This window comes from Hemitrygon akajei, chromosome 5 (genome assembly GCF_048418815.1).
Source record: "Hemitrygon akajei chromosome 5, sHemAka1.3, whole genome shotgun sequence".
Classification (NCBI taxonomy): Eukaryota; Metazoa; Chordata; class Chondrichthyes; order Myliobatiformes; family Dasyatidae; genus Hemitrygon; species Hemitrygon akajei.
The window spans coordinates 123,259,149-123,284,318 of NC_133128.1; the positions used below are offsets into that span (position 1 = coordinate 123,259,149).

The window sequence follows — 25,170 nt, forward strand, 5'->3', positions numbered from 1 at the left end:
CCAAGTCATTAGGTATAATTAAAACAGAGGTTGATAGATTCTTGATTAGTAAGGGCGCCAAGGGTTACGGGGAGAAGACAGGAGAATGGGGTTGAGGGGGATATTAGATCAGCCATGATGGAATGGCAGAGCAGAGTCAATAGCCGAATGGCCTATGTTTTATGGTGTTATGGTCAAAAAATGAAGTGTTGCACTTTGTGAGGTCAAATGAAAGAGGAAAGTATAGAGTAAATGGCAGAGATCTTCAGAACAATGATGCACAGTGGGATCTTGGGGTGCAAGTCCATAATTCCCTGAAAGTGGCAACACAAGTAGATATGGTGGTAAAGAAGGCATATTGCATGCTTGCTTTCAGAATAAGTCAGAAAGTCGCTTTGCAGCTCTATAACGCTCTGGTTAGGCTGCACTTGGGAGTATTTTGTAAAATTATTGTTGCCCCATAACAGTACGTGAGGCCTTGGAGAGGGTCTAGAAGGGGTTCACCGGGATAGGGAGTATCAACTGTAAGGAGAGACTAGACAGTTAGTCAAACTTGCTTTGTTTGCTCTGGAGCTTCGAAGACTAAGGGGCAACACCAGGTAGAAGTTTATAAAATAATGAGAGACATAGTTTTAAGAATTACAAGAGACATTAGCTTTAAGGTGAGAGAGGAGAGATTTAATACAAAATTGAGGGGCAACTTTTTAACCCAGAGAGTGTTCGGTATATGGAATGAGTTGCTAAATGAAGTGGTTGAGGCAGGAGTGCTACAACATTTAAAATGAACTTGGCAGATACATGGATAGAAAGGATTTAGAGGGATACACACCAAACATGGGGAAGTGGGACTAGCTTAGATGAGAATTTTGTTCGGCGTGAACCCGTGGTGCTGAAAAGCGTCTTTCCATGCTCTGTGATTCTAGATAATCAGTCTTTTTCCTTTGGTGGAAATGTCAAATACTAATGGGCATGGCTTGAAGGAGAGAGGGAGAAACATTTTTAATTACATCTGCGGGTAGTATTTTTTCTACATATACAGAGTGATGAGTGCCTGGAACAAATTGCCAGGGGTAGAGGTGGAAGCAGGCATGATGGAGGCATTGAGGAGACTGTTAGATGGACACATGAAGATGCAGGGAAGGGAGGGATATGGATCATGTGTAGGTAAATGGGTTCTAGCCATGTTTGATGATCATGCAGAAGAAATGAGATTGTAATTGGAAAACTTCCAAGGGCACAAGGGGCAATGGATTTTGTAAATATGGATGCATTAAGGCCATCCGTGGCTAGCTCCACTGTGGCAGGACATGCACTATATTTGTCTATAAAGATGCTTTCAGGAGTCTTGCCACATCAAAAAAGTGATAGCTGACTCAAATGACAATAGGAGCAGCATTAGGTGCAGCTACATGATGGAAAGTGGCCTTGCTTCGCTACAAAGAGCTTTCAGAGACATACAATGGGATATTTATCCACACGTCCAGTGACACCTTCCTTAATCCTCGATCTTCAGGGAAAGTCACAGGAAGTACCCTTGTCATAAGCATTGCAATTTTCACTAAGTACAGCTCCACTAGCACAACCACCATCCAAACAACAGAAAGAACTCTGCCTCTCTATTCTTCCTGCACCTTGACACACCAAACCAGCACAAAGAGCAGGAGGAAACATCCCAATTTCTCCTCCTGATGAAGGGTCTCCATCTAATACGACGACTCTTTATTCCTCTCCATAGATGCCTCCAGCATTTTGTGTGTGTTGCTTTCCTCGGTGAATCACTAAGATGATGCTGTAGGATCATCACCCGAACATTACACCTCAGAGCAGATCTTGATTTTACCACCCTTTGATGAAAAGTTCCAATGACTCACAGCCAATTCTGCCCTCAATAGGTCACCCCAGTCAAGAAACAGGGCTCCCTTCCCCAAGGAGTACGAGCCACCATGACAAGACCCCACGGATATGGTGTGTTTCATCGGCCACCACCCAGAAAGGGTACACAGAGAAAGCTTCATTACTTCAAATGTGACAAAATTATATATTTGCTTATTCCAGATGCTGGGTTCATGAATTATTTAAAGACACAGGCCTCTTAAACAGAGATTCTTCATCTCTGGAAAGTAAACAGAATTTTCATGAAGATGGTGATGGGGTAAGTTTTCTGCTCTGCCACCACAGAAGGAATACATAAAAGGGAGTGCAATATGAAGACTGACAGTAAATCAGACAACAGTACACGGCAGTGCCCACACCCACAAAAAGGCAGAGGGGCAGATGCACACTTGCCAGCCCAACAGAGAGAGAGAGAGTGTGTGTGTGTGTATATATATATATATATATACACACACACACACACACACACACACACACACACACACACACACACACACACACACACACACACACACACACACACACACACACAACCTCTCATACTTTATGTGTACATGTTGACACTTACGCCACAGCTAATGAGGGTAGCATCTCACCACGTCCACTTGTGCAGCCACTTTCAAGGATCTGTGGACATGCATCCCTGCTCCTTGCAGTCCACCAGTGTGTCCTACTGCTATTTGGTTTCCCAAGATGTTTGAGAAGATTAGATTCCACCTGCATTCTCCCACCCAACCTACAAGATGGTATGTATCATACTCTGCCCTCCTCACTACCTATAACACTACCCCATCAAATTAATGCACCACCATCAGTCTGTGCAACTTGCCACCTGTGACCCTCCACCAACCCACTTTCTGAGAGTCGTTGTACAGAAATGGGCCACTTGGCCCAACTCATGCTGTATAACTACATTAAATCCATGTTTCTGCTGTAAACCCATGTCCTTCCAATCCTTTTGCAACCAGTTAACTGGCCAGACGCCTCCTCAAGCCATTCGTGGTCATTTTCTACGCACTCAGACTTCTTACCTTCTCCAAGGCTCCCTGGCTGATGTTCTGGGTTGGGAGAATGAGAGTGGCATCTCCAGAATGAACACCAGCATCTTCCACATGCTCGGTGATGGCATGAGCCAGTACCTGGCAGAGAAAGAGGAACAACTGTGTCAGCTATCCAGTGTAACCAACAACACAGACACAGAAAATACAGCTGGGAATTGGACAGAAAAAAAGATATGCCCCGTCCCTAAGGAGAGGCACATATTTGTACAGCTGTGGGCGCAGTCCCTCCAAATTACCTCTCACGCTGTGACACATAAAACAGGTAACTCTCGTCAGACTGCAATAAGGCAGTTGCAAAGCTCTTCATAGGCAAAGCAATCAAAAACAGAATGATTTAGTTTATCTGCAAAAATATAGGCCAAGACTCTAGCTCTCTATCTATTCAAAATGATGTCAGCTACACTCAGTGCAATCTATTGTTGGTGCCCGCTCTGTATTTTATGGTAGGACATGTTGCAGTTTGGTCTGCAGTCGAGAGCAGGACACATTCTGTGATTTATGATAGAATATAACACAATCTGTCGATGAGGATATGGCACACTGCAGACTCTAAGACCTTTTGATACAGGAGTAGAATTGGGACATTCAATCCAATAATTCTGTTCTAACATTCAATCATGGCTCTTTCTTTAAACCTCATTTACCTATCTCCTATAGGGCTATATAGGAGGGAATGGTTAGATTGATCTTAGAGTAGGTTAAAGGGTCAACACAACATCGTCGGCCGAAGGATCTGTATTGTACTGTAGTGTTCTATGTTCTCTCTGTGACCCTTAACCTCTTTACCAATCAAGACCCCATCAATCTCTGCCTTAAATACAGTACATCCAATGCCGGCTTTCACAGCCCTCTGTGGCAAAGAATTCCACTGATTCACCACCCTTGTGCTGAAAAACATTCTTCCTCATCTCAATTTTAACAGCATATTCCTTTAATCTGAGGATGAACCTTGGATCCTAGAATCTCCTGCTAATGGGAGCATTCACTTTATCTAGGCCTTCAGGTATCTGGTTGGTTTCATTGAGGACTTGCCCTGATCGTTCTGAACTTCACTGAGTACGGGTCTGTGGTTTAAGGCTGTATACAATGCAGTTATATACAGGAGACAAGATCATACTGGCCCAGAAACTCTGGATACATGGCATCCAAGGTGGTTTGGCAAACAGGACCCAGAAATGGACTGATGGTGATAGAAGTTAGAGGGTAGTGGTGGAGAGTTGCTTCAGACTGGGAATCTATAACCAGTGATGTACTTCAGGGTTTGGTGCTAGGACATTTATTTGTCCTGTGTATAAATGATTTGAATGAGAACGTTGGTGGTCTGACAGTCAGCTGATGATGGTTTGATGGTGCAATTGTAGATAGTAAGGATGGTTGCTTAACAATGGAGTGACATAAGTTAGTGGGGAGATCGAGAGAGAGTGGTAACAGGTGGAGTTTAATCAGACAAGATGTGTCAATGAACTTTGGATTGTCTAATATTGACTGGGCATTTACAGTAAACAGCAGGGATCTTAGAAGCATTAATGTCAAGGGATCCCTATGGTACCAATTTGTAGCTCCCTGAAAGTGATGACTCAGGTGGATAAGATGTTTACCTTGTTTTCTTTCATAGGCAGGGCTACTGATTAAAAGAGTTGGGATAGCATGTTGCAGTTCTAAAAGATATTGGATTGGTCACACTTGGAATATTGGATGCTGTTCTGATCACCACTAAAGATGTGTTTTGTGCTAGAAATGGAAAATCATAGTTACAAGGATAGCTTGATTAGATAGTTCACACTAGATCACAATAGGCTGACAGATGACTTGACAGAAGTTTAAAGAATTATGAAAACCTAGACAAGGTAGATAGCCACAGTCCTTCTCCAAAGGTACAGGAGTCTAAAACTAGAACAGATAAGTTTAAAGTGAGGGGGGAGAAACTGAAAAGAGATCTGAATAATAAGTTTTCCACACATAAGCTTGTGGGTCAATGGAAGGAGCTGTCAGATGAGGTGTTGGAGGCAAGTACAGCTATAACATATCTAAAGCATTTTGGCAGAGACTTGGAAAGGGAAGGAGGAGATGGATATGGGCCAAATACAAATATAGGGAAATAGTGTACATAGGCATCTTTGTTTGCCTGTTTCTGTGCTGTATGACTTTTGGGCAAGTGGGGCTCATCAGCCTTGGATGGCAGTCCACCTAGAAGGAGGAAAACTCAAATTTTAAACCTCTGCTGCCTTGCAGCCATACCCAGCGATGGGAAAGACGTCAGCAGTAAGCCTCGAGGAAGCCTGCCAGGGTCCCTAAGGCAGGTTGATGTTGTTTAGAACTTCACTCTGGCAACCTCTGTGACGACACTGCTGCCAAGCTGTATCGGCGCTTACCCTTCCCTTGGACGACATCAGTGACATAGAGAGGGGCAGCCCGCTGCATGGGCAACAGCTGGTTCTTCAAATCTTCCCACCCAGGCTTGTGCTCTGGAGAGGATAAAGTCCACCAGAGGCGCAAACCCATGATCCCCTGGGATCGACAGCTGCCCACTACTAATTCTATGACTGTGACAGTATAAGGGGCACAATATAATCATGTTTGTTATTCAAGATGTTGATATTGTGATCAATTGGGTTGACAGACGAGGTGCTGAATGTCTTAAAAGATATGAAGGCTGATCAATTTCCAGGGCCTGACCAGGTATACCCAAGAACACCACAGGAAGCTCAAAAACAAATAGCAGGAGCCCTGACTGAGATGTTTGCATCGTTAGCCATGGGCGAACTGCCAGTAGACTGTAGAGCAATGAATGTTGTGCCTGTATTTAAGAAGGGCAGCAAGGAAAATGCCTAGAACTACAGAACAATAAGTCTAAACATCAGTAAGTTAGCTACTGGAGAGGATTTTAAGGGATAAGATACACATACATGTTGAAAGACGGGTCGATTAGGGGTAGTCAGCATGGATTTGTGTGCAGGAGATCATGTCTTATTAACTTGATTGCGTTTTTTTGATGATGGGACTAAGAAAGTCAATGCGGGCAGTGTGGTAGAGCTAGTTTTTCTGGTTTTCAGCAAGGCCATTGAGAAGGTTGCAAATGGTAGGCTGTACTGGTAGATTAGGTTGCATGAAATCCAGGGGGAACTAACTAAATGGATACACAACTGGCTTGATGGTAGAGAGCAGAGTGATGGTGGAGGACCTTAACCAGTGGTGTGCCTCATGGGTCACTCTGGGCCCACGGCTGTTTCTCAACTATATCATAATATGGGTAACAATGTACATACATTTAAGTAAGCTTGCAAATGACAATAGGATTGGTGGTGTAGTGAACAATGAAGAAGGTTATCAAAAGTTACAAGGGCAGAACATTCACTGTCCTCCAGTCTACAGGCACTTCACCCATGGCTAACAATGAGTAAGTGGCCTAAAGTTTTACTCAGGCAAGTATGAGGTGCCGCATTTTGGAAAGCCAAATCGAAGTAGGTCTTTCACAGCGAATGACAGAGCCCTGGGAGGTGCTGAAGAACACAGGGATCTTGGAGTAGAAGTACATGGTTCACTGAAAGTTGCAGATGGCCTTTGGCACACTAGCCTTCACAATTCAGGGAATGGAGTATAAAGATTGAGAGATAGCAGGATGCTGGTGACTCTGCACTTGGTATATTTTGTTCATTTTTTTCACCATGCTGTAGGAAAGACTTCAAAAAAAGATGCTGCCAGGACTCGCAGGACTGAATTATACGGAGAGGTTGGACAGGCTAGGATAGGGGATGGCAAACCTTTTTGAGAGTCTGTGACCGAACTGGTGTATTATCTTCTAAAATAATTGTCTAGTGCACCACGGTAATTTTGAGTGGATATCATTAATTAAAGAATTAGTGATGATAATTCTAGACTTTTTGAAGGAAAAAGAATGAGTCCTGTTGCTTATCTATATGTATTCATTATTTTACTATTAAAAATATAAGAGGCAGATTGAAATAAATGAGATATTCTAGAAAACCTGTTCAAAAATTATTATTAATCTTTTAAAAGGACAATTGAAATTATAACATCATTTTCAATAGTATTGTTATTGCAACCATCTACTATCCAAATACTGAATCTGTGAGGATCCCAAAACGTTTCATCTAAAGTCATGTGTTCTCATAACTGTCCCACTGGTGCTAAGCTGGTGCTCTCCTGTGAAACATCTCACTGCCCTCTGACTGTAAAAAAAATAAATCACCTGCTGCTTCATTTGGCAGTGAAGATCAACATCATTATAACAATTACACATCTTTTTATTATGGGTGGAGTTTAAAGAATTAAGGGACGGCACTACAGGCTGCGTGCCAAAAGTTTTTGCATGTAACATCAGTTTGGCACCGTGGGCTAGGACTTTATTCCTTGGAGCATTGGAGACTGAGATATGATTTTGTAGAACTTTGTAATTTCATGGGGGGCATGGATTGAAAAGGTTTACAGGAACGTGAGCCAAATGCAGGCAAATGGGTTCAGCATGGATGAACAATCCTGGTTGGTATGGACCAGAGGGACGAAGGTCATGTCTCCTTGCTGTAAATTGCTCAGGAAATGAAGCAGCTCATGCCTGCTTACAGTAAGACGGAGGCAACATTCAGATATGGGTTGATAATTGTCAGCAAATTTTTAACCCCGGAAGTGACAGACACTAACCATTTCCAACAGGAGAGTGTCTAACCTCTTACCTTGGACATTGAAGATTAATAAAATGCATTTGCTGGAGATACAAAGTTAAAGAAGATGATAATGAAGGTGTCACTCAATCTGTCAACATCAATATTCTGGGAGTCACCATTGACCAAAGACTCAACCAGACCAGAAAGGTACACGCTGTGGCTGGAAGTGCAGGTGACAGGTCGAGTCCCCTTGGCCAAGTTACACACCTCCTGATAGCCCTCAGCCTTTCCTCAAACTGCTAGGCATGTCGGGAGGGTGATAGAACCCTCTCCATTTGCTCCAACAACATTCAAGAAACTTGTTATCACTCAGAATAAAGCAGTTGATAACATCCCTACTTTATCCACATTTTTCTCTCAGGCATCTGAGCACTTTTTCTCTCCACCCCCGATATCCAGTTGGCTCCTACCACCTACAACTTGCAGCACGACCCAGAGCCCTGACCTCTACCCCCAGAAAGAGAAAGAGAAATGGGAACACATTGTGTAACCTCCAGGCTCCCCCAAACCCAACGCCACCCCCCACCAAGCTGCAAACAATACTGACTTAGTAGTATAGATCATTGTTGGGTCTAAAGCCTACAACTACCTCCTCAACAGGACCAGACAATCTAACAGAGGAATTCAATGGGTCAATCTGCATTTGTTTGGGGACAGAATTGCTGATACTTATAGTTTTGAGGAGTGAGAGAGTTATGGCCAGTGTGAAGGGATGGGGAGGGGTGATTGGTGAACTGAGGGGGTGCGAGGGATGACAGGCCAATGGAGGAGGGTATGGCATGGATTTGGAAGGCAGAGGCAGGTGGATGATAGATGGAAACAGACAGATATAGAATTTTTTTAAACTGAAGCAAGCAGCGGAAAAGTAGTGGATACAGCCCAGCCCATCACAGAAGAAGCCCTCTCACCATTGAGCACATCTGCAAGGAGCGCTGCCACAAGAAAGCAGCATCCATCATCAAGGACCCCATCATCCAAGCCATGGTCTCTTCTCACTGACCCTTTTAATACCTTTCAACCATCAGGCTCCCGAACCAGCGTAGATAACTTCATTCACCTCAACACCGAGCTATTCCACAACCTAATAATAAATCTAATTCTGATAAGCAGCATTCACAAGTAAAACAGAACTTTCTATTTAGAGATACAGCAGCAGGCCTTTTCACCCCAACGAGCCCGAGCTGCCCAATTGTGACCAATTAACCCACTAACCCGTACATCTTCGGAATGTGGGAGGAAACCAAATCCTCAGGAGGAACCCCACACGGTCATGGGGAGAGCGTAAAAAGTCTTTTCAGACTGGAGTGAGAATTGAACCTGGGCTGCAGGCGCTGTAATAGAACCATGCTAGCCGCTAAGCTACTGGGCCACTGTTATTAAGCATAGATTTCACACTGATTCAGTCAGTCACTTTCTTACCTTTCCGTTCTTTGAAACAGCATCAACTTCAACCTCTCGGGCACCTTCAACAAACTTAGTGATGACAACTGGATGTTCCTGTGGGGAACAGAAGAGATGTGTTGGTGTGAACAGCATCGAACCTTACCGTGTGTTCTCAAGCAGTCAGCTGAGGACAGGAGTATCCCCTCTCCAGCGCCAGGCCCGTTCTCCAGCTCCTCAGCAATGAGCATCTCTAAAGTGTGAGCATCAGCAGAGCCAAGTCTCAATCGGGGTAGAGTGTCCAGCTCAGGAGAGTTATGAAGCAACCAGGGAGGGCAGAGTCTCAGCTGAAGACTAATGGCAACTATTGGTTGTACAGTCATTTCATAGAAACATAGAAAATAGGTGCAGGAGTAGGCCATTCGGACCTTCAAGCCTGCACCGCCATTCAGTATGATCATGGCTGATCATCCAACTCAGAACCCTGTACCTGCTTTCTCTCCATACCCCGATCCCTTTAGCCACAAGGGCCATATCTAACTTCCTCTTAAATATAGCCAATGAACCGGCCTTAACTGTTTCCTGTGGCAGAGAATTCCACAGATTCACCACTCTCTGTGTGAAGAAGTTTTTCCTCATCTCGGTCCTAAAAGGCTTCCCCTTTATCCTTAAACTGTGACCCCTCATTCTGGACTTCCCCAACATCGGAAACAATCTTCCTGCATCTAGCCTGTCCAATCCCTTTAGAATTTTATACGTTTCAATAAGATCCCCCCTCAATCTTCTAAATTCCAGTGAGTATAAGCCTAGTCGATTCAGTCTTTCTTCATATGAAAGTCCTGCCATCCCAGGAATCAATCTGGTGAACCTTCTCTGTACTCCCTCTATGGCAAGAATGTCGTACCTCAGATTAGGGGACCAAAACTGCACACAATATTCTAGGTGTAGTCTCACCAAGGCCTTGTACAACTGCAGTAGAACCTCCCTGCTCCTGTACTCGAATCCTCTTGCTATGAATGCCAACATACCATTTGCCTTTTTCACCTCCTGCTGTACCTGCATGCCCACCTTCAATGACTGGTGTACAATGACACCCAGGTCTCGTTGCACCTCCCCTTTTCCTAATCGGCCACCGTTCAGATAATAATCTGTTTTCCTGTTCTTGCAACCAAAGTAGATAACCTCACATTTATCCACATTAAATTGCATCTGCCATGAATTTGCCCACTCACCTAACCTATCCAAGTCACCCTGCATCCTCTTAGCATCCTCCTCACAGCTAACACCACCGCCCAGCTTCGTGTCATCCGCAAACTTGGAGATGCTGCATTTAATTCCCTCGTCTAAATCATTAATATATATTGTAAACAACTGGGGACCCAGCACTGAGCCTTGCGGTGCCCCACTAGTCACTGCCTGCCATTCTGAAAAGGTCCCGTTTACTCCCACTCTTCGCTTCCTGTCTGCCAACCAATTCTCTATCCACATCAATACCATACCCCCAATACCGTGTGCTTTAAGTTTGCACACTAATCTCCTGTGTGGGACCTTGTCAAAAGCCTTTTGGAAATCTAAATATACCACATCCACTGGCTCTCCCCATCCACTCTACTAGTTACATCTTCAAAAAATTCTTTAAGATTCGTCAGACATGATTTTCCTTTCACAAATCCATGCTGACTTTGTCCGATGATTTCACCTCTTTCCAAATGTGCTGCTATCACATCTTTGATAACTGACTCTAGTATTTTCCCCACTACTGATGTCAGACGCTGAGGCTGGGAGCATAGTGGACAGGACAACTAGGGAGACTATCAAAGCTCTCAACAAGATCTGTATCAGTTTGAAAAATGAGTTGAAAAATGGCAGATGGAAATTAATGCAGACGAATGTAATGTGTTGCACATTGGGAGGACAAACCAAGGTAGACTTACATGGTGAGTGGGAGGGCACTGAGGAGTGTGGCAGAACAGAAGGATCTGCGAATACAATTACTTGAAAGTGGTGTCACAGGTAGACAAGTTTGTAAAGAAAGCTTTTGGCCCACTGGCCTTCATAAATCATAATAATGAGTACAGGAGTTGGGATGTTGTGTTGAAGTTGTATAAGACATTAGTCAGGCCTAATATGGAGTCTATCTAGGACAGGGCCTTGATCAGCAAGCCATCCACCACCATTCATATCATATCTTCTATCACTGGCTGCAGATATGGAAGCTACAGAACTCACTAGTCAATGCCTATTGCATCTCCAAACACTTCTCCAAGGAGGAGCAGGGCAGGAGCACTTGGGAATATCATACTGACAGGTCCTCTCCAGGTAACACACTATCCAGTATTCTGGGCATTCCCACAACTCTCCTTTCACCTGTATCTTTGCCTCCCAAGTACTGTTTGATTGCCTGGATTGTTTCCCTCCGACCGTCTTCCTGATAACCTCTGCTTCCAGCAGTACTGAGATTCCCAGGCTTCCACAGGTGACAAGGAAGGTGCAGGTAGGTTGGAGTTTTAGCCAGCTGCATATATTTTGTGAGTCTCATTTTACAAAACAATTGCTGTAGACCTCCTCAGAACTGGGCATCACTTCTGTCAATTCTGGACACCAACAAGTGAAGCTGCAGGTTGTTCTTGCTGACTCATGGTAGCATCACGAAGAGCACAAGGAGAAGTGGGAGGGCCAGACCGAGAACAAGTACCTGAGACACACGGGCAGCCTCCGCCAGAAACCTGTTCATCTCACCGGCGTCGTGCGCCACATTCATTGCTGAGCCGCTGGAAGAAAACACAAATATCAACATCAACTGTCTCCACATTGGCATTAGGGCTCTGAGAGACCAGTCGTGAGATCGTTCAGCAACTCCTCCCAATGTGCCCACATCTAACATTCCTACCTGGCACTCCCTGATATGGTCTATGCATAATTAGAAGTGGTTTAATAATAAGAAAAATAAGAATACTTTATTGATCCAGAGTGGGAAATTCTTTTGTTACAGCAGCAACATTTAAAAACACACTTAACAGTGTGCAGACTTAACTAATGATAAATACAGAATAATAATTTACCCATGTGCAATAATAATGTACTAAATAACAAAACAAACTATTGTACTATGATGCTTGTCACACATAGATTACCTGTTGTATATGCTTATTGCATTTGGTAGGAAAGATTTTCTGTAACGATCCTTGTGACAGCGGAGCTGAATGAGTCTGTTCGAAAGGGTGCGCTGCTGCTTATTCAGTAGGTCATGGAGAGGATGTGCCTGATTGTCCATATGGATAACAGTTTGTTTAGTGACCTCCTCTCCACCACTACCTCAAAAGAGTCAGGGTTGTAGCTAAGGTTGTAGCTTTTTTTGATGAGTTTACTTAGTTTTTTATTGCATCACCAGCACCGATGCTGCTCCCCCAACATAAAGCTGTAAAGAAGACTGCACTCGCTACACAGACTGGTAAAAGATCTCCAACATCCTAGTGCACACATTAAAGGACCTCATCTGCCTTAGAAAATAGAGTCTGCTCATCCCCGTCTTGTAAACAGCCTTGGTGTTAGATTTCCAGTCAAGTCTGTTGTCAAGGTGAACACCCAAGTATTTGTACAGGGAGATAGTAGGAAACTTTGCCCTATAACAGAAGTATTTAATAGTAAAGGGCAGAGGTTTAAAGGGATCAAAGGAAGAATATAATCTGCAATCAGACCAAGGTTATATAGGGCAAAGATAATATTTCCTGTTTACTTGTTTTAGTCCTTTATTTATAAACTGATGTTATGTAACAGGGATCTTCAAAGACTGTTCCCACCCCGAACATTCGCCCTCTTCCATACTTCCAATGGGTAGCAGATAAAAACCTACCACCAGACTCAAGGACAGCTTCTACCCTGCTTTTATATGATATTGAACAGTCCCCTTGTACATTAACATTGACTCTTACCTCACGACCTACCTTGTTAGATTTCACACCGTATTATCTGCCTGTACTGCGCTTTCTTTGTAACTGTAACACTTTATTCTGCATTTTGTTATTGCTTTCCCTTGTACTACCTCAATGTATGGATGACATGCAAACCAAGTTTTTCACTGTACCTCAGTACATGTGAAAATAACAAACCGGTTACCATGGTCTATGACAGCTGGATGTTTCTGCCCTTTAACACAGCCTGTCTGAAGCACACGTGCCAGAAGCAACATCTAGGACTTGAAAGCAATCTCAGATCCAGCGGATATCTATAGTTTTCCTACAAGCTCTCAGCATCTACTTAACATTTCAGGATGGAAATGGCTTATACAAGGGGACATAAATTTAAGGTGATTGCAGGAAAGTATAAGGAGGATGTCAGAGGTTTTTTCCCCCACACACGGAGTGGTGGGTGCATAGAACACCCTGCCAGGGGTGGTGGTAGAGGCCAATACTCTTAGCTGGGCACATGGGTGATTGAAAAATGGAGGGTTATGAAGAAGGGAAGAGTTAGATTGATCTTCGAGTAGGTTAAAAAGTTGGCACAACATCATGGGCTGAAGGGCCTGTACTGTACTGTGGTGTTGTATGTTCATAAGTGTGTAATGCAATCCTTCAGTATTGATAATGGATGGAAATGCACATGAACCTATGTGTGCCTTTATTTTATCAATTTATACAGAGGAATCTCATTAACGTCCTGTGTAGCCAGACAGAGCTTAGCATGGATTTCATCGAAAACTTTTTAAAAATCTGTTTACACAGTAATTACCATTCAACAGCCTTGTTGCCTCCTTAAATAGCACCAAATTGGTCCTACACACTCAAGGACCCGAGTTTATTAACTCATGACTTCAAATTCATGAGATCAAAGCTGGATTTGACAAAGCCTGGGAAGTGTGGGTCTAAACCTCTAATTATTAATCTCTGCACTTGCACCGGGACAATCTTCATGATCTGTCCAAAATCTTCTGTGCAGGGGAGAGAGGGGGAGAAAAAGAAAAGGGAAATAGAAGAAATGGAGCGCTTTTCAGATGGTACTATGGCCATCCCATGACACACCAACACTCCAATGAACAGAAGTCATTTAGGAGAACAAGTCAGTCTTTGAGAAAAGGACAATCGGGTACAGGACAGGAGTGTTGGAGAATGTGGGGTACCTGAAGAGGTGCAGAAAGTCCTTAGGAGTACAGAAAAAGTGAATGTATTCAGACTTTCCCCGGTAGCTAGGGAATCAAGAACTAGAAGGAATAGGTTTAAGGTGAAAAGGTGAAATATTTAAAACTTGTAATTTTTTTTTTTTTTTAAACACACAGTTTGGTACAGATATGGTATGAACTGCCAGAGGAAGTGGTTGAATCAGGTGCAATAGCAGCTTGTAGAAGACAAGTTATTGATAAGTTTTTTTTTCCTTGTCTTCTTTATATCTGCTCAACTAGAACAGTAGGGATGACGTGCAGGATAATGAAATGCTCCTATTGCGTGAGGGAACGCAGGGAGACCTCCGTGTCCCTGATGACTACAACTGCGAGAAATGCATCCAACTGCAGCTTCTAACAAACCGTGTTAAAGAGTTGGAGCAGGAATTGGATGAACTCCAGAACATTTAGGAGGCTGAGGGGGTGATAGATAGGACATAGAGAGAGGTAGTTACACCCAAGGTGCAGGAGACAGGAAGCTGGGTGACAGTCAGAAAGGAGAAAGAGGTTAAGGAGCCAGTTCAGAGTACCCTGTGGCCATCCCGCTCAACAACAGGTATGTCACTTTGGATATTGTCAGAGGGATGACCTAACAGAGGAAAGTCTCAGGTTCTCTGGCACTGAAGCTACCTCTGTGACTCAGAAGGGAAAGGGGGAGAAGAGGCATGCTGTGGTGATAGGGGATTCATTAGTTAGGGAAATGGACAGGACATTCTGTGGGTGAGAAAGAGATTCCCAGATGGTATGTTGCCTTTCAGGTGCCAGGGTCCGGGATATCTCAGATGGAGTCCTCAGCATTCTTAAGTAGGAGGGTGAACAGCCAGAGGTCGTGGTCCTTGTAGGTACCAATGACACGGTGGGATGAGTGATGAAGTTCTGCAAAGGGAGCTCAGGGAGTGAGGTGCTAACTTAAAGGGCAGGACCTCCAGGGTTGTGCTCTCAGGATTGCTACCCATGCCATGTGCTAGTGAGGCCAGAAATAAGAAGATTATACAGTTTAATATGTGGCTAAAGAGTTGCTGTAGAAGGGAGGGCAAAAGAGTTTTGGATCACTGGACTCTCTTCCAGGGAAGGTGAGACCTGTATAGAAGGGAAGGTTTGCATCGGAACTGGAGGCAGACTAATATCCTAGTGGGAAGGTTTGTTAATGCTGCCCAGTGGGGTTTAAACTAGAGTTGCAGAGGGATGGGAACCAGAGTGGCAGAACAGTTAGTGGAGAGGTTGTGGAGGTAGATGTTGGTAAGACCTCAAACTAAGTCAAAAGGTTGAGCAAGGTGCAACTAGTGCCCTGAGCTGCTTATATTTAAGTACAAGACGTATCATAAGAAAGGTAGATAATAGTACTGAAAATAGTTAGTCTGACCTCAGTGGCTGGGATGATGTTGGAGTTGATTATTAAGGCTGAGGCCTCAGGGCACTTGGAGGCACATGATAAAATAGGCCGTAGTCAGCATGGTTTCCTCAAGGGAAAATCTTGTCTGACAAATCTGTTAGAATTCTTTGAAGAGTAACAAGCAGGATAGACAAAGGAGAATCAGTTGATGTTGTGTACTTGGATTTTCAGTAAGCCTTTGACAAGGCTTTATTACTAGAATGTTACCTGGGTTTCAGCACCTAAGTTACAGGGAAAGATTGAACAAGTTAGGTCTTTATTCTTTGGAGCGTAGAAGGTTGAGGGGGGGACTTGATAGAGGTATTTAAAATTGAGGGGGATAGATAGAGTTGACGTGGATAGGCTTTTTCCATTGAGAGTAGGGGAGATTCAAACAAGAGGACATGAGTTGAGAGTTAGGGAGCAAAAGTTTAGGGGTAAGACGAGGGGGAATTTCTTTACAGAGAGTGATAGCTGTGTGGAACAAGCATCCAGTTGAAGTGGTAGAGGCAGGTTCGGTATTGTCATTTAAAGTAAAATTGGATAGGTATATGGACAGGAAAGGAATGGAGGGTTATGGGCTGAGTGTGGGTCAGTGGGACTAAGTGAGAGTAAGCGTTCGGCACGGACTAGAAGGGCCGAGATGGCCTGTTTCCGTGCTGTAATTGTTATATGGTTATAAGGTGCCACACATGAGACTGCTTAACAAGCCATGAGCCCTTGGTAGTACAGGAGAGATTCTAGCATGGATAAAGCAGAGGCTGACTGGCAAGAAGCAAAGACTAGCAGTGTCCCATAGAGGTCTGTTGGACCAATTCTTTTTACATTATATGTCAATGGTTTGGATGATGGAATTGATGGCTTTATTGCAAGGTTTGCAGGCAATATGAAGATAGATGGAGGGGAAGGTAGCTTTATGGAAGTAGAGAGGCTATAGAAGGACTTGGACAGATTAGGAGTATGGGCAAAGAAATGGCAGATGGAACACGGAGTTGGGAAGTGTATGGTCATGCACCTTGGCAGAAGAAATTAAAGGGTTAACTATTTTCTAAATAGATAGAAAATACAAAAAACTGAGGTGCAAAGGGACTTGTGAGTCCTTGTGCATAACTCCCTAAAAACTAATTTGCAGGTTGAGTCTGTGGTGAGGAAGGCAAATGCAATGTTAGTATTCATTTCAAGAGGACTAGAATATAAAATGTAATGCTGAGACTTTATAAAACACTGGTGAAGCCTCACTTGGAGTGGTGTGAGCAGGTTTGGGCCCCTTATCTCAGAAAGGATGTGCTGAGGCTTCAAAGGAGGTTCACAAAAATGATTCCAGGATTGAATGGATTGTCATATGAAGAGGGTTTAATGGCTCTGGGCCTGTATTCACTGGAATTCAGAAGAATGAGGAGTGACCTCATTAAAACCTATTGAGTAGTAAAAGGCCTTGATAGAGAGGATGTGGGGGGGATGTTTTCTATGATGGGAGAATCTAAGACCAAAGGACACAGCCTCATTAAGAGAAGGGTCCTATTAGAAAGGAAATGAGGCGGAATTTATTTAGCTAGAGAGTGGTGAATCTGTGGAATTATTTGTCTCCTGCAGGTGCCAGGGTCCGGCAAAAGGCAGAGTCTGATAGATTCTTGATTGGTCAGAGCAAGAAGGGATGCAGGAAGAAGGCAGGAGATTAGGCTGAGAGGAAAACTGGATCAGTCACAATGGGCCAAATGGCCTTATTTTGCTCCTATATTTTATGGTTTTATGTCTAAAGACAGTGGACAAGTACATGGGTAGGACAGGTAGATATGGGCCAAACATGGGCAATTCTTAGACTCTGCACAGATTCCGTATGTCATCTAAAACTGTGACAAACTTCTATAGATGCACAGTGTATCCTGACCACATGCATCACAGCTTATAGAAACACCAATGTGCTGGAATGGAAAACCCTACAAATAGTGGACACAGCCCAGTACATCACAGGGATAGCCCTCCCCACCAGTGAGCACATCTACAAGCAGCAAGGACCTCCACCATCCAGGCCATGCTCTCTTCTCAGTGCCAGCATCGGGAAGAAGGTACAGGAGGCCTTAGGTCCCACACCACCAGGTTCAGGAAGTTAGTACACTGCAACCATCAGGCTCCTGAACCAGCCTGGATAACTTCACTCATTCAATACTGAATTGATTCCACAGCCTATGGACTCACTTTCAAGGACTCTACTACTCATGTTTTCAGTTTTATTTATTTAATTATGTTTTACTATGATGATGATGATGATGATGATTATTATTATTATTGTATTTGTGTAGATTGTCCTTTTCACATTGGTTATTTGCCAGTCTTTGATTAGAGTTTTTCACTGATTCTATTGCATTTATTTGTTCTACTGTGAATGCCTGCAAGAAAATATATCTCAGGTTAGAATATGGTAACATAGATGTACTTTGATAATAAATTTATTTTGAACTTTGAATTGGTACTATCTTACATAGGTATCTTGGTCAGCATGGATCAAATGAGCTGAAGGGCTTGTTTCCATACTGTATGACTTCACGACTAATGACAAGCAAGCATACTAAGAAACAACCTTTGCTGATTCATTATTGCACACCAGAGTTTAGATGTTTGGTTTCTTCCTTAAAATGAAGCCAATAGCTCCGTCATACACCAAGTGAAATCCTAAGCCCAGAAAGATCAGTTACCGTACCTTAGGACGTAAGATGGCCTCAGCAGGCAGGGGTATCCGACAGACTCCGCAAAGGACAGTGCGTCTTCCTGGTGAAGAAAAGACGCCAGGTCAATAAAAAGATTGCTTACCCACACCATGCATCCCTCGGGCATGGAGTTAAAGGGCAGGGCTCACCTCATCAGTAACAGGCGACTACAGATTCACTGGTAGACTGCTTCAATCGACAGAGTGACATTAAAAAAGGAGGCAGAGAGATTACAGAGTCAAGAGTAGGGGCAGTGAGATTGGGGATTTGCAACTGGAGAGCAGTGAGATTAGGGTTTTGGGAATGTGGCAGCGATTAGGTAGAAGACAACCGTGAGATACAGGTTCAGCAACAGGGTTAGTGAGATTAAAATTCGGGAATAGAGGCAGAGAGATTGGGGTTCAGAGAGGGTCACTGAGGTCAGTGGGGGAGGGATAAACATGGCCGTACGGTGGCTTAGTTGGTAAAACTACTGCCTCAAAGCTTCACCAATATGGGTTCACTCCTGACCTCAGGTCGGTCTGCACGATACCCCTGCGACCGAGGCTTTTCACTGGATACCATGGTCTCCTTCCACGTCCCAGTAACGTGTGGATAAGGTTAACTGGCCACTCAATTACCCTCTGTGTGGGGTAAATACAAAAATAATCGAAGGGAAGTTGACAGGCACGGGAGAGAGAAGGTGCAGGGATGCAGGAAGACAATAGGGATAGCAATAGGTGGGATTGCTGGCTGGGAGCTGAGTTACTGGATCAGGGATCAAGAACAGGAGGGGCACTTTCCTCAGAGAGCCTGGCTCATGATTTTCCATCAGATGTTGTTGTGACTACTTACCAGTGTATGAGCGGCTGTCCACGGGGCCTGGGACACCTCGAGTTCGTCAAGCACCGCAGAGAAAGCGGAGCGGTCCTCGGCCCGGTCAATCTGCTTTGGGTTGGTGCCCAGGATGTTCACACCATACTTGTACAAGGGGAGGGCCAGGTTGTTTGGAATCTGCCCACCCACTGAAATAATGGACCCTTTGCAATCCTGAGAGAAAAACAAGTCACAATTCCAAAAGCTTAATAACCCACTGCTCAATACACTACAAACCAACACAACATATCATTTAGGGCACATAGTCAATCAGAGACAGGACAACTTGGGAGCTCCTGCAAGTTTCAGGGAAGGTTAAACTGATCTGTTCAAAATTAGCAACACACTGCCAGTGGGAACAGGTCTGTCACTATATATCACTGGTGGGGACGGAACTGTTGTAAATAACACTGGGGAACATTACCTATGGGGATAGGTCTGTCCCTGTATAATGCTGGGCTACAGTACTGACAGGGACAAGCCTGCCATTGCATTAACACTGCGGTACAGTACTGGTGGGGATGGGTCTGTCACTGTGTAACACTGGGGCACAGTACTGGTGGGGACGGGTCTGTCACTGTGTAACACTGGGGTTCAGTACTGGTGGGGATGGGTCTGTCACTGTGTAACACTGGGGTACAGTACTGGTGGGGATGGGTCTGTCACTGTATAACACTGGGGTACAGTACTGGTGGGGATGGGTCTGTCACTGTAACACTGGGGTACAGTACTGGTGGGGATGGGTCTGTCACTGTGTAACACTGGGGTACAGTACTGGTGGGGTTGGGTCTGTCACTGTAACACTGGGGTACAGTACTGGTGGGGACGGGTCTGTCACTGTGTAACACTGGGGTACAGTACTGGTGGGGATGGGTCTGTCACTGTGTAACACTGGGGTACAGTACTGGTGGGGATGGGTCTGTCACTGTAACACTGGGGTACAGTACTGGTGGGGATGGGTCTGTCACTGTGTAACACTGGGGTACAGTACTGGTGGGGATGGGTCTGTCACTGTGTAACACTGGGGTACAGTACTGGTGGGGATGGGTCTGTCACTGTAACACAGGGGTACAGTACTGGTGGGGATGGGTCTGAAACTGTATAACACTGGGGTACGATACTGGTGCGGATGGGTCTGTCACTGTATAACACTGGGGTACAGTACTGGTGGGGATGGGTCTGTCATTGTGTAACACTGGGGTACAGTACTGGTGGGGACGGGTCTGTCACTGTATAACACTGGGGTACAGTACTGGTGGGGATGGGTCTGTCACTGTGTAACACTGGGGTACAGTACTAGTGGGGTTGGGTCTGTCACTGTATAACACTGGGGTACAGTACTGGTGGGGATTGGTCTGTCACTGTGTTACACTGGGGTACAGTACTGGTAGGGACGGGTCTGTCACTGTGTAACACTGGGGTACAGTACTGGTAGGGACGGGTCTGTCACTGTGTAACACTGGGGTACAGTACTGGTGGGGATGGGTCTGTCACTGTATAACACTGGGGTACAGTACTGGTGGGGACGGGTCTGCCACTGTGTAACACTGGGGTACAGTACTGGTGGGGACGGGTCTGTCACTGTATAACACTGGGGCACAGTACTGGTAGGGACGGGTCTGTCACTGTGTAACATTGGGGTACAGTACTGGTGGGGATGGGTCTGTCACTGTATAACACTGGGGTACAGTACTGGTGGGGACGGGTCTGTCACTGTGTAACACTGGGGTTCAGTACTGGTGGGGACGGGTCTGTCACTGTGTAACATTGGGGTACAGTACTGGTGGGGACGGGTCTGTCACTGTGTAACATTGGGGTACAGTACTGCTGGGGATGGGTCTGTCACTGTGTAACACTGGGGTACAGTACTGGTGGGGATGGGTCTGTCACTGTGTAACACTGGGGTACAGTACTGGTGGGTACGGGTCTGTCACTGTGTAACACTGGGGTACAGTACTGGTGGGGTTGGTTCTGTCACTGTGTAACACTGGGGTACAGTACTGGTGGGGATGGGTCTGTCACTGTGTAACACTGGGATACAGTACTGGTGGGGATGGGTCTGTCACTGTGTAACACTGGGGTACAGTACTGGTGGGGTTGGGTCTGTCACTGTATAACACTGGGGTACAGTACTGGTGGGGACGGGTCTGACACTGTGTAACACTGGGGAACAGTACTGGTGGGGTTGGGTCTGTCACTGTGTAACACTGGGGTAGAGTACTGGTGGGGACGGGTCTGTCACTGTATAACACTGGGGTACAGTACTGGTGGGGATGGGTCTGTCACTGTAACACTGGGGCACAGTACTGGTGGGCACGGGTCTGTCACTGTGTAACACTGGGGTACAGTACTGGTGGGGATGGGTCTGCCGCTGTATAACACTGGGGTACAGTATTGGTGGGGATGGGTCTGTCACTGTATAACACTGGGGTGCAGTACTGGTGGGGATGGGTCTGTCACTGTGTAACACTGGGGTACAGTACTGGTGGGGATGGGTCTGTCACTGTAACACTGGGGTACAGTACTGGTGGGGATGGGTCTGCCGCTGTATAACACTGGGGTACATACTGGTGGGGATGGGTCTGTCACTGTATAATACTGGGGTGCAGTACTGGTGGGGATGGGTCTGTCACTGTATAACACTGGGACACAGTACTGGTGGGGACGGGTCTGTCACTGTGTAACACTGGGGTACAGTACTGGTGGGGATGGGTCTGTCACTGTGTAACACTAGAGTACAGTACTGGTGGGGACGGGTCTGTCACTGTATAACACTGGGGTACAGTACTGGTGGGGACGGGTCTGTCACTGTGTAACACTGGGGTACAGTACTGGTGGGGACGGGTCTGTCACTGTATAACACTGGGGTACAGTACTGGTGGGGATGGGTCTGTCACTGTGTAACACTGGGGTACAGTACTAGTGGGGTTGGGTCTGTCACTGTATAACACTGGGGTACAGTACTGGTGGGGATTGGTCTGTCACTGTGTTACACTGGGGTACAGTACTGGTAGGGACGGGTCTGTCACTGTGTAACACTGGGGTACAGTACTGGTGGGGATGGGTCTGTCACTGTGTAACACTGGGGTACAGTACCGGTAGGGACTGGTCTGTCACTGTGTAACACTGGGGTACAGTACTGGTGGGGATGGGTCTGTCACTGTATAACACTGGGGTACAATACTGGTGGGGACGGGTCTGTCACTGTGTAACACTGGGGTACAGTACTGGTGGGGACGGGTCTGTCACTGTATAACACTGGGGCACAGTACTGGTAGGGACGGGTCTGTCACTGTGTAACATTGGGGTACAGTACTGGTGGGGATGGGTCTGTCACTGTGTAACACTGGGGTACAGTACTGGTGGGGACGGGTCTGTCACTGTGTAACACTGGGGTTCAGTACTGGTGGGGACGGGTCTGTCACTGTGTAACATTGGGGTACAGTACTGGTGGGGACGGGTCTGTCACTGTGTAACATTGGGGTACAGTACTGCTGGGGATGGGTCTGTCACTGTGTAACACTGGGGTACAGTACTGGTGGGGATGGGTCTGTCACTGTGTAACACTGGGGTACAGTACTGGTGGGTACGGGTCTGTCACTGTGTAACACTGGGGTACAGTACTGGTGGGGTTGGGTCTGTCACTGTGTAACACTGGGGTACAGTACTGGTGGGGATGGGTCTGTCACTGTGTAACATTGGGGTACAGTACTGGTGGGGATGGGTCTGTCACTGTGTAACACTGGGGTACAGTACTGGTGGGGATGGGTCTGCCACTGTGTAACACTGGGGTACAGTACTGGTGGGGTTGGGTCTGTCACTGTATAACACTGGGGTACAGTACTGGTGGGGACGGGTCTGACACTGTGTAACACTGGGGAACAGTACTGCTGGGGTTGGGTCTGTCACTGTGTAACACTGGGGTAGAGTACTGGTGGGGACGGGTCTGTCACTGTATAACACTGGGGTACAGTACTGGTGGGGATGGGTCTGTCACTGTAACACTGGGGCACAGTACTGGTGGGCACGGGTCTGTCACTGTGTAACACTGGGGTACAGTACTGGTGGGGATGGGTCTGTCACTGTAACACTGGGGTACAGTACTGGTGGGGATGGGTCTGCCGCTGTATAACACTGGGGTACAGTATTGGTGGGGATGTGTCTGTCACTGTATAACACTGGGGTGCAGTACTGGTGGGGATGGGTCTGTCACTGTGTAACACTGGGGTACAGTACTGGTGGGGATGGGTCTGTCACTGTAACACTGGGGTACAGTACTGGTGGGGATGGGTCTGCCGCTGTATAACACTGGGGTACATACTGGTGGGGATGGGTCTGTCACTGTATAATACTGGGGTGCAGTACTGGTGGGGATGGGTCTGTCACTGTATAACACTGGGACACAGTACTGGTGGGGACGGGTCTGTCACTGTGTAACACTGGGGTACAGTACTGGTGGGGATGGGTCTGTCACTGTGTAACACTAGAGTACAGTACTGGTGGGGACGGGTCTGTCACTGTATAACACTGGGGTACAGTACTGGTGGGGACGGGTCTGTCACTGTATAACACTGGGGCACAGTACTGGTAGGGACGGGTCTGTCACTGTGTAACACTGGGGTACAGTTCTGGTGGGGATGGTCTGTCACTGTGTAACACTGGGGTACAGTACTGGTGGGGAAGGGTCTGTCACTGTGTAACATTGGGGTACAGTACTGGTGGGGACGGGTCTGTCACTGTATAACACTGGGGTACAGTACTGGTGGGGATGGGTCTGTCACTGTATAACACTGGCGTACAGTACTGGTGGGGACGGGTCTGTCACTGTGTTACACTGGGGTATGGTACCGGTGGGGATGGGTCTGTCACTGTATAACACTGGGGTACAGTACTGGTGGGGATGGGTCTGTCACTGTAACACTGGGGTACAGTACTGGTGGGGATGGGTCTGTCACTGTAACACTGGGGTACAGTACTGGTGGGGACGGGTCTGTCTCTGTATAACACTGGGGTACAGTACTGGTGGGGATGGGTCTGTCACTGTATAACATTGGGGTACGGTACTGGTGGGGATGGGTCTGTCACTGTGTAACACTGGGGTACAGTACTGGTGGGGATGGGTCTGTCACTATAACATTGGAGTACGGTACTGGTGGGGATGGGTCTGTCACTGTATAACACTGGGGTACAGTACTGGTGGGGATGGGTCTGTCACTGTAACACTGGGGTACAGTACTGGTGGGGATGGGTCTGTCACTGTAACACTGGGGTACAGTACTGGTGGGGACGGGTCTGTCTCTGTATAACACTGGGGTACAGTACTGGTGGGGATGGGTCTGTCACTGTATAACACTGGGGAACAGTACTGCTGGGGTTGGGTCTGTCACTGTGTAACACTGGGGTAGAGTACTGGTGGGGACGGGTCTGTCACTGTATAACACTGGGGTACAGTACTGGTGGGGATGGGTCTGTCACTGTAACACTGGGGCACAGTACTGGTGGGCACGGGTCTGTCACTGTGTAACACTGGGGTACAGTACTGGTGGGGATGGGTCTGTCACTGTAACACTGGGGTACAGTACTGGTGGGGATGGGTCTGCCGCTGTATAACACTGGGGTACAGTATTGGTGGGGATGGGTCTGTCACTGTATAACACTGGGGTGCAGTACTGGTGGGGATGGGTCTGTCACTGTGTAACACTGGGGTACAGTACTGGTGGGGATGGGTCTGTCACTGTAACACTGGGGTACAGTACTGGTGGGGATGGGTCTGCCGCTGTATAACACTGGGGTACATACTGGTGGGGATGGGTCTGTCACTGTATAATACTGGGGTGCAGTACTGGTGGGGATGGGTCTGTCACTGTATAACACTGGGACACAGTACTGGTGGGGACGGGTCTGTCACTGTGTAACACTGGGGTACAGTACTGGTGGGGATGGGTCTGTCACTGTGTAACACTAGAGTACAGTACTGGTGGGGACGGGTCTGTCACTGTATAACACTGGGGTACAGTACTGGTGGGGACGGGTCTGTCACTGTATAACACTGGGGCACAGTACTGGTAGGGACGGGTCTGTCATTGTG

At 46.2% G+C, this 25,170-nt stretch overlaps 1 protein-coding gene across 1 annotated transcript in view; it reads right to left on the reverse strand.

The window, feature by feature from the left end:
* The window catches only part of cps1 (carbamoyl-phosphate synthase 1, mitochondrial), a 180,468-nt gene that overhangs the window by 23,911 nt on the left and 131,387 nt on the right, over window positions 1-25,170 (reverse strand). Inside the window, exons 26-30 of the mRNA XM_073046354.1 lie at window positions 19,062-19,256; window positions 18,221-18,288; window positions 11,691-11,766; window positions 9,035-9,112; window positions 2,904-3,011 (exon numbers count right to left, since the gene is read on the reverse strand). Coding sequence (XP_072902455.1) covers window positions 2,904-3,011; window positions 9,035-9,112; window positions 11,691-11,766; window positions 18,221-18,288; window positions 19,062-19,256 — 525 coding nt within the window. The remainder of the gene's footprint in view (window positions 1-2,903; window positions 3,012-9,034; window positions 9,113-11,690; window positions 11,767-18,220; window positions 18,289-19,061; window positions 19,257-25,170) is intronic.